The sequence below is a fragment of the Vombatus ursinus genome, unplaced genomic scaffold (assembly GCF_900497805.2).
Source record: "Vombatus ursinus unplaced genomic scaffold, bare-nosed wombat genome assembly UNPS02014859.1, whole genome shotgun sequence".
NCBI lineage: Eukaryota > Metazoa > Chordata > Mammalia > Diprotodontia > Vombatidae > Vombatus > Vombatus ursinus.
This window is the reverse complement of record NW_020954637.1, coordinates 1,873,714-1,883,659: the sequence shown is the minus strand read 5'-3', so window position 1 is coordinate 1,883,659 and position 9,946 is coordinate 1,873,714. Positions and strand designations below refer to the sequence as shown.

The window sequence follows — 9,946 nt, the reverse complement described above, 5'->3', positions numbered from 1 at the left end:
ATAGATAGATAGATAGATAGATAGATAGATAGATAGATAGATAGATAGATAGATAGATAGACAGATAGATAGATAGATAGACAGATAGATACTGATTGGACTGGGCAAAAAATCAACATCAAGAGAATGGAAACAAAATGAGTCCCCACCAACTAAGGAATAGTAGAATAAGCTGTTGTACACAAAGGGAATGGATTATCGTGGCGCTGGGACTATAGGAGAAGACAATTCTGAAGACTGCAGAGAAACCTGGGAAGATCTGCATGAACTGATACAGAAGAGATAAGCAGACCCAGGAGAACGACGATTACAACAGTGATTAGGACAAAGCAAATGAAGAGCTTGCTGGAACGACGTACAACTCTAAGCAACTGAGAAAACCAGTAATGGTCCCGGAGAACAGATAATGTCTCAGCAGACAGCTGGGGGGCTATCAGGGCAATACGCTTCATACATTGATGGATAAAGTAGCTGTATTAGTTATTCTGTTTTATCTGTTTTTCTTTGTTATGCGTGATGATTCAATTCCCCATAGATGGAGAGGGAAGAGGGTATGTCCAGAAATGACTGTGATAGTGACATTACCTTAAAATTTAAAAATGGGGGGCCATTTCCTCCTCCTTCACCCTCTCTTGGGACATCTCAGCTGATATTCCTGGTTTTAAGAGTTGCCTGCAACCCTTTAGAAACGGTAAGGTGGGGACAGCTAGGTGGCATAGTAGATAGCACTCCAGCCTTGGAGTCAGGAGGATCTGAGTTCAAATCCGACCTCAGACACGTGACACTCACTAGCTATGTGACCCTGGCCAAGGCACTTAACTCCAACTGCATCACCAAAAAGCAAAAAAATAGGCAGAGAAATGGTGAGGGAATGTTTGGGATTGGCTTTTGATACACTCATTTTTTTCAGTGTATTGTTTAAAAAATAAAATAAAAGAAGGTCTGTTACAGGGACTGGCTGTCTGGATAGGAGATGGAAGAGGCATCACTCTCTTCTCCCCACTGCTAGTGCCTAACCACTGAGTTACCCACCATTAAGGGCAGCGAGGTGGTGTGGTGGGTCGCACACTGGCCCTAAAGTGAGGAGGACCTGAGTTCAAATGTGGCCTCAGATACTTACTAGCTGTGTAACCCTGGGCAAGCCACTTAACCCAGATTGCCTCCAAGAAAAAAACAAAAAGAGAGAGAGAGAGAAAGATTACCCACCATTTACACCATGTATGTCATATATATACAGTTTTTTGTACATCAATTCTCCCATTAGAATGTAAATTCCCTAAAGACATCTTTATGCCCTTCTTTGTCCCCTCTGTGCTTATTACAGTGTCTAGCACTTAAAAAATGCTTGTTGACTGACTAACTGAAGGTGATGTAAAAACAAAAGCTATCAATAAAAATAGAAAAATAAACATATCGAATTTTAAAAGAATAATGACTTGTGAAATAACAGACAGAAGGTCAGCATTTGTCTCCTGAAGGGTTCAAGTCCTCCCTCAGAGAAGTTGCCCATCTGCACCTGGAAAGGTGCAATCTGAGGGGAACCACAGGAGCAGACCAAATGGCGTGTTTCCTCATTTGAGCTTTACAACAGAATGAGGAGGTCATTACCATAAAGAGAGTCATCTTCATTTTACAGATGAGAAAACTCAGAGGTGAAGGAGTTTACCCATGACCAGGAGGAAGCTGAGGAAAAAGAGGAAGAGGGAAACTCCCGTCTGCAGCAGCCTTTTGGGACTGGAGAGTGCTTTCCATACAGTATCTCAGGGGAGCCTGGCAGGAAAAGTGAGCAGCAGGGCTGGGATTCAGGCCACTGCCCCTCTATGAAGTGGAAATGTCTCTGGAAGGCCGGGACCCTGGCTAGAGCCTGCCTGGGAGCCAGGGGAAAGATGAGGCTGAAGACCAGCCTAGATGAGAAGTCACAGCTTGAGAGGCCAGGGGTTATTTGGCTCTCCTGCTTCACAGATGGACGAGATGGACGTCCAGAGATGGACGAGAGCACTGGACGCTTACAGGCTGGGTGACCTTGGTGAATGGGCCTGGCCTCTCTCAGTTCTCTCATCTGTAAATTGGGCTATAATAATAGGACCTGCCTTCCTGACTTCAAGTATAGAATTCTAGCCACTGTATGGCTTGGTAAGGAAATGCTAGACTTGTAATCTGGAAGACTTGAGTTCAAATGCTGCTGCAGACACCTAACCCTTCTTAATAATAGTGCCTTCCCTCTGATAATTATTTCCCATTTATCCTGCATACAGCTTGTCTGTATATTTTGGTTTCCATGTTGGTTCCCCCCGTTAGATTGTAAGCTCCTTGAGCGCAGGGACTGTCTTTTGCCTCTTTTTGTATCCCCAGCACTTAGCACAGTGCCTGGAGCTTAATAAATGTTGATTGACTGATTGATTATCTGTGTGACCCTGGACACTTGATGTCAAAGACATCAAGGTCATCCACTGCATCCTGGGCCATCGCCACTTGTCTTGACTCTTGGCCTGCCACTAGATTTCAGTGACTCTGGAAGAGAGAGTGAGGCTGATGACTTTGTGCGACTCTGCCTCACTTAAATCCAATTGACACCCAAGTCAAAACAACACTTTGTGATATCACCGGTGCTCTTTGAAAATGAAAAGTGGGGGCAGCTAGGTGGCGCAGTGGATAGAGCACAGGCCCTGAATTCAAATCTGGCCTCAGACCAAACACTTGACACTTACTAGCCGTGTGACCCTCGGCAAGTCACTTAACCCCAATTGCCTAAAAATTAAAAAAAAAAAAAAAAGAAAAAAGAAAATGAAAGGTGAACAGAAACAACAGTGTGACCCCGGGCAAGTCACTTAACCTCTCAGAGCATCAGTTTCCTCAACTGTAAGATGGGTACATTAATAGCAGCAAATGAAATAATAATTGGAAACTTTGAAGCTCTATGTAAATGCTTGCTGTTATTATTATTATTATTATTATTATTATTATTATTACCTTCCTTACGGGGTGGTTATAAGGATAAAATGAAATGATGTATGTACAGCACTTTGTAAACCTCCGTTATTGATTGTTCTTATTCCAGATGAGAAAAGCGAGGCACAGAGAGGTTAGTTCACTGACCCAAAGTCACACAGCTAGGAGGTATCCAAGCTGGGGCTTGATGTTAGATCCAGCGTTCTTCCCATGTCAGAGGCCAGAGGGAAGAGGGGGGATGGGTGCTCACTGGTACCTTCTGGGAGCAGGCACAAACATGCCAGGCTTTGAATGGTGTGGGCATGCGCTCAGCAGGACTGGATGGGAGTGGGGGCAGGAGGCAAGAGATTCTGGGTCTGGAGCTGAAAGAAGCCCCTTTTGACAGATGAGGAAGCCCAGGGAGTTGAAATGATTTCCCAAAGTCACAGACAGCATCATGGGAAAGGGGAGGGGAGGGGAGGAATAAGCATTTATTAAGAGCCTATTGTGTGCCAGGCACTATGCTGAAAGCTTTACAAACATTATCTCTCTCTCTCTTTTTTTTTGTTGGTGAGGCAATTGGGGTTAAGTGATTTGCCCAGGGTCACACAGCTAGTAAGTTTCAAATGTCTGAGGCCAGATTTGAACTCCAGTCCTCCTGGCTCCAAGGCCAGAGCTCTATCCACTGCACCACCTAGCTGCCCCATTATCTTTTTGGGGAAGGAGCACCTGTGTGCTTGCTATGCATAGAGGAGAAGATGTGGCTGCAGACAGCCTGAGTGAGAAACTCACTATGTGACCTTGGCCAGATCATTTCTCTCTGGGCCTCAATTTCTTAAGCTCTCAATCTAAAGATCCTGGGTCCTGGCTCCTGCCAAATAATAGATGGCCTTTTCCTTTACCTCCCAAACCTCAGTGTTCCCATCCCAAAATGGGGTTAATACAATTCCAAATACCTAGCCGACAGGGTTGCTGTAAGGAATGCATTTACCCCCAGCTCAAGGATAAAACATAAAAAGCAACAAGAAAAAAAGCAATTTAAATATGGCGGTGCCACAATTAGAATCACACAAGACCTAGCAGCAGAGACATTAAAAGACAGCAAGTCTTGGAACACTATATATTGAAGAGCAAAAGAACTGGGACTCAGGCTGAAAATATCATACCCAGCAAAGTTAAGCATGATCCTGAATGAAAAAAAAAATGGACATTTGATCAACTGTCTGACTTTGAAGATTTTGTTAAAAAAAAAAAAAACAAAACCCTGAACTTAATAGAAGATTTGACATACAAGAGCCAAGAGAAACATAAGGTACATACCAAAGACTGATTACAAAGGATTCAATGAGGACAGACCGTTTACTTCTTAGATATGCAAAATGCAAAACGTATGTCTAAGATTCTTATTAATAACTGGGTAGCTCATAAGAAAGATTGGGGTAGACCTGAGTATGATATGACTTTAAAAAGTAAAACCATTTAGGAACAGCTAAAAAGAGTAATCATTTTATACAAATGAGGTACAAGAGGAAGGATCGATACAAGGGAATTAGATGGGGGAGGAGGGCTGGTAGTTCTGGTAACCTACTTTCATCGGGAACGGATTTAAGGGAACAATACATATATATTTAGAAGAGTATAAAAGTCTTCTAAATTTAGAAAAAATAAAACAGTGAAGAGATAAGGAGGGGGGAGAGGACAAGGGAGGAATCTCTAGAGGAGAGAGTGAGGGAGTGGGTTATAGGGAGCTATAAAAGGGTGTTTAGATATATGGGAATGAGAGGATAGGGGAGGGATCCTTGGAGGGGGGCAGGCTAAGTAATAGAAGGGCAAGGTAGCAGGTAGAAGTAAAGTAGAGGAGTCAGGAGGGATAGGAAACAAGAGATATGCACAAACAGAAACAGAGATCAGGAGTAGAATTTATTTGGGAAAGTCTATATATATATATATAAGTATATATGTGTATATATGTATATATAGCTATAGAGAAATATATCTACACTCAATTGTAGCCTTTTTGGGGGGTGGGCAGGGGAAAAAAGGAATGCATTTTTGTAAATCCATAAAGGTTTTTTTTTTTTTAAAAAGCATTAAATTTTTTAAAAATATATTTCATCAATAAGTTTGTTTTTACAACCTCCAAATTTCACCCAACTTCCCCTCTTCTCCTCCCTTCCAGAAAGCCATCTCTTATCACAAAGCTCTTAAACTATTACTATAATAGAATAATGGCCTCACCCTTTTTGATGGATAAATGAGACAAGTCATTTTCCTCCTATGATTTTTCCAAATTCAATATTCTGCAATCTTGAGCAGGTAAGTAAAATGGCTGCTTTCAGTGGTTGAACAATCAAGCACTGGGATGTAAACTAATCCTTGAGAGCATCCTCGATACAGGTCCAGTGGACGGCAGGATGAGATGGGTATTATGCACCTTATCATGTTTGGATTGTTTCCTGCTACGTCCCTCTATTATGAAAGCTTTTCTTCTACGCACCTTGGAAATTGGCAGCATTTGCTATGGCATCATCTATTAAAAATGGTGCTCTTATGTGTTTATGGATCAATATTAATTATGATAACTACTCTTATTATATGAACCATTACTGTATTGAAAATTAGAGACAAAGGGCAGCTAGATGGTGCAGTGGATAGAGCATCCGCCCTGGAGCCAAGAGGACCTGAGTTCAAATCTGGCCTCAGACACTTGAAACTTACTAGCTGTGTGACCCTGGGCAAGTCACTTAACCCTGATTGCCTCAAAAAAAAAGAATGAGAGACAACAGATCGACAGCCCAAGCCTCAGCATCCTCAGATATCCTAAAAGAATAAGGTCTCCTAGCCCCACCCTTAGGGGTGTGCAGGGTAGGTCTTATTATTTTCATTTTATGAAGAAGAAACTGAATCTCAGAGACATTAAGGGACTTTCTAAAGGTCACAGACGAATCTTCACTTGAGACACAACCCTTTGAGTGAGTCAGGGTAGGTCTTTTTTTTTTTTTTTTTTTTTGCTTTTTGGTGAGGCAGTTGGGGTTAAATGACTTGCCCAGGGTCACATAGCTAGTAAGTGTCAAGAGGATAGGTCTTACTAGCTCCACTTTACAGATAAGGAAACTGAGGCTTAGAGATATGAAGAGACTTCTAAAGGTCACAGAAGAATCCTCATTTGAGATAACTGTGAGGGAGGCAGAGTAGGTCTTATTAGCTCTACTTTAGAAATGAGGAAACTGAGGCTCTGAGCCTTTGAGACTTGAACACGTCTGTTGTCAGACTGGAAAGAGTCAAGGTCGAGGGTGAACCTGAAGGGGCCTGAGAAGGAGTGCTGGAATAAGGGTCTGGGAGCATCAGAAGCCTACGAACAAGGGTCCAAGTAGAGGGGCGAGCCTTAATGAGGAGTGAGGCTGTTTCTTTTTCTGGGACTAAAGGGGGAGATGCCTCTGAGGCTCAAGGAATGAGGCGAGGGGGAGGGAAAGGGAGGGAAAGGGAGGGAGGTGAGAGGATGAGCTCATATCAGATAGCCTCAATCTTTTCAGCAGGTGGGCTGGGGATGGAAGTGGGGTTGGTGACTAGAGAAGAGAAGATTTGGAACAAATCTCTAGAGAAGAGAAGGAGATAAGGAACCAAGAAAGATAAAAGAGGGAGGATTTTTGAGCAGAAGTCAAGGCCCAGCTGAGGGTGAGGTACCATGAATCTGTGGTGGGTGAAACCGGCTTAATTTCACGATTTCATGAACTGTCTGGGAACGGAAGCAGAGACATCAGGCGTCAGGGTGGAGGGGTTACCCAGAGACGAGGATTCCAAGGTCAAGGACGATGCACAGCTTAGTAGCTAGGGATACATGCGTGTGGGCCTACTATGTGCTCAAGGAGAAAAATGAAGCCAACACTGAGAGGCTGGACCAGGAAAATTGGGATAATGATAATAATAATAATAATAATTGCTGACATTTAGAGGTTTTCAAGATTTCCCTCTCCCCCTTACAATCGAAATGTAACCTCCTTTGACGGGAAGGGCTGTTTTTGTTTTGTCTTTGTAATTCTCAGAACCAGCACATAATACATATTTAATAAATGATAGTTGAATTAGAGGGAGAAAGGTGGAAGGACTGGAGGCGGCCGGTGGTTGAGTGGTACTTCAAAGTTCTGGGTCATGGAAATAGGACAATCCTGAGATAGAAAGAGCTAAGATGTAGCCGGGTTTATGTTTTTGAATCTAGGTTCAAATCCCAACTTAGCTGCCTGAAAATCTGTGTGACCATAGGTAAGTCAAGGAGACACCCAAAGTCTCAGTTTCCTCTCTGTAAAATGAAGGTTTTGGCCTAGATGGCCTCTGACATTTCCTCTCAATGTTTAATACAATGTCTGGAACATAGCTGGTGCTTAATAAATGCTTGTAGATTGAATGGATAATTAAAGCTGTTATCGTTTGAGTGTAGCTGAGGTAGGTCATATTGTCAGAGAGAATGTCAACATAAATACTGAAGTTCCAAGGATGAGGGTTGGGGGAAAGGGAGGATGATGGGAAGGGAGAGGGTCAGCCAGGAAGGAAGACCCGTGAGCCACGTGCTAATGTCACCAATGGGCTGAGCAAATGTTTTGGTAGTGATAAGTTTAGGAAAGTGGGATAAGGACAGAGGGGTAGAAACGGATGGATCACCAAGATCATGGAAGGATGGCAGTAAGGGATGGACTGAAAGCATCACTGGGGCAAAAAGTACCTCTCTGCCCCTACTCCTGGCATCCCATCAGGTAGACGGTTACATGGGACCCGTGTCCTCAGGTTTTGTCAGAAGAGAGGAGGTAGAGACAATACTTACTGAAAAGTTGCCAAGTTCCCAAGCCAAATTGGGGACCAGCTTGGCCTGGTTTGAACTAGGGCATAGAAAACAAGGTCCCAACCTGCCGATGCTGCTGTCTTTCTCAGCAGCCCATGCTAAAGGCTGCCTCTTTCCCCTCCCCTCCCCTAGCACACAGAGGGAAAGGCCCACACGCATAGGGTAGGCCTTATGCGTGAGTATAAATGGACAGTTCTGTCTACAGAGAAGTATTCATAGTGTAGCCTCCCAGGGATGGGGGCTGGAATGAAGCTTATTTAATATTTTAACAAATAATCTGGCAGAGGGAGCACCCAGTGAAAGTCCTCGGGCTGGTTTTTCTCCTTGATGACATTCAGTTCTCTTGGGCATGGAGAGCAAGAATTTTAGACCCTTTCATTTGGGGTGGGGGGGGGAATAGATTCTAATCTAGAAACGTGGTGCAACCCAAACCTGAGCAGAGATCTGCTCTATAACTTACCTGGCAATCAGTCCACTGGCTGGCCACTTGAAGGCCTTAGTGATGGGGAGCTCACTACCTCCCAAGGCTCACTATCTCCTGAGGATGGTCATTGTGTGAGGTGGGACAGAAAAGTAGTCAGTGACCACCTGGAAAAGTGAAACGTACTAAGGATGCCTCATGGCATGGCGGAAAACATGATGGATTTAGATATTCTGAGGTCCTGAGGTCACCTGTGTGATCTTTAGCACGTCGCTTAATGTCCTTGGGTCTCCATTTTTCTCAACTCTAAAATGATGAGGTTGGATAAGATGATCTATAAAGCACCTTCCAGTGATAAATGTATGATCTATATAGCCCTATTTAATTTCATCTTGTTAGATTCAGCCCATTGTTCTGGCCTAACCTGCCATCCTTCCCTATACCCCATTCTAAGGGCTTCCTCCTTCCCCTCCCCTCCCCTCCCCTCCCCACATGAATATACATAAATATAAATGGATACTTCTTTTTGGATCCTGACTATCATTCAGGGAGTCAGCTAAGTGCTCCCAACTCTGTGTCGCCTGCGAATCTGGAGTGCATGCATGCTTTTCTCCAAGTCATGGACAAAACTGACAAGCGCTGAGCACAGATCCCTGTCGCACTCTCCTAGAGACTACCAAGTGGACAATGAAGCATTCGTTCATTGATGCCTACTGTTATATTTTTATGAAATGATATAGAATGAAGTAAGCAGAACCAGAAAATAATATGTGTAAATAAAACTACAACAATGTCAACAAAAAGAACAATGAAAGAAAACTAAACCAGAGGAAGGCATGGATCCTGCCCTCACGTCGCTGACAGTAGTTGGTGAAAGAAGGGGAAAAAAAACAAATACTAGTACTTTGAAAACACTTTGAGATTAGCAAAGCACCCTGGAACTGCTATCTTATTTGACCTCACAAAATCCCTGGAAGGTACATGCTATTATCATCCCCATTCTACCAATGAGGAAACAACCTGTGAGAAATTAAAGGATTTGTCCAGGGTCATATGACTACTAAGGATCAGAGGCAGGATTTAAACTCAGGTCCAGTGCTCTGTCCACTACTGTGACAGAGAAGTCAGTGGGAGGGGAATTCAGAAAGATGACCACGGGCTGGAGTTAATCTGATAGGCTTCAAGGAAGAGGAAGTCTCAAGCCTTCAGTGGGCAAGACGCAGCTGGGTTTAGTGAAAAGAGGACTGAGTTTGTAGCCAGAAGACGTGAGTTTGGATATCCTGGCTGTGCCATTAACTACCTGGATGACCTTGGGTCAGTCATTGGGCTTGTTTTCTGGTCTGTGAAATGGCCGAGATGGTCACTAAAGTTCCCTCCATCTCTGAATCTGCAATCCGATGAACTGTCCCCAGCCCGAGACAGCTTGGGGCGCCCTGGGCTTTCCCATTCTGGATGATCTTACCTGCTCTCGGATGCGCAGAGGCTGGGGCACATGCCAGGCACGGACCGGCCCGGCAGGCCCAGGAGGTGTCCGGGTCAGGCTCCAGCCCTCCACCCGGCCCCCCAAAGAGGGAGGGACCCTTCGGGCGGGACACGCCCCCCTCCCAGTCCCAGCGTCTCCCCCTCACCTCCTCCCGTGCCAGCACCGCCCCCCGGCATCGGGGTATCTTGGCGGCGAAGGCAAGCGCGGCGGGGCCGCCCTGGGAGCTGAGGTCGTCCGCGGTGACCGCCAGGAACTCGGCGACGCTGAGCTGCTCGGGCAT

General features: G+C 44.6%; 1 protein-coding gene across 3 annotated transcripts in view; it reads right to left on the bottom strand.

Moving 5' to 3' along the window:
* The window catches only part of ASAP3 (ArfGAP with SH3 domain, ankyrin repeat and PH domain 3), a 69,732-nt gene extending 59,786 nt beyond the window's left edge, over window positions 1–9,946 (bottom strand). For 2 of the 3 annotated variants that reach the window (XM_027841384.1, XM_027841385.1), the window contains exon 1: window positions 9,812–9,946. In XM_027841384.1, the coding sequence (XP_027697185.1) occupies window positions 9,812–9,946 (135 nt within the window). Of the gene's footprint in view, window positions 1–9,645; window positions 9,735–9,811 lie in introns of those variants that run through there. The other variant, XM_027841386.1, reaches the window with a different exon arrangement.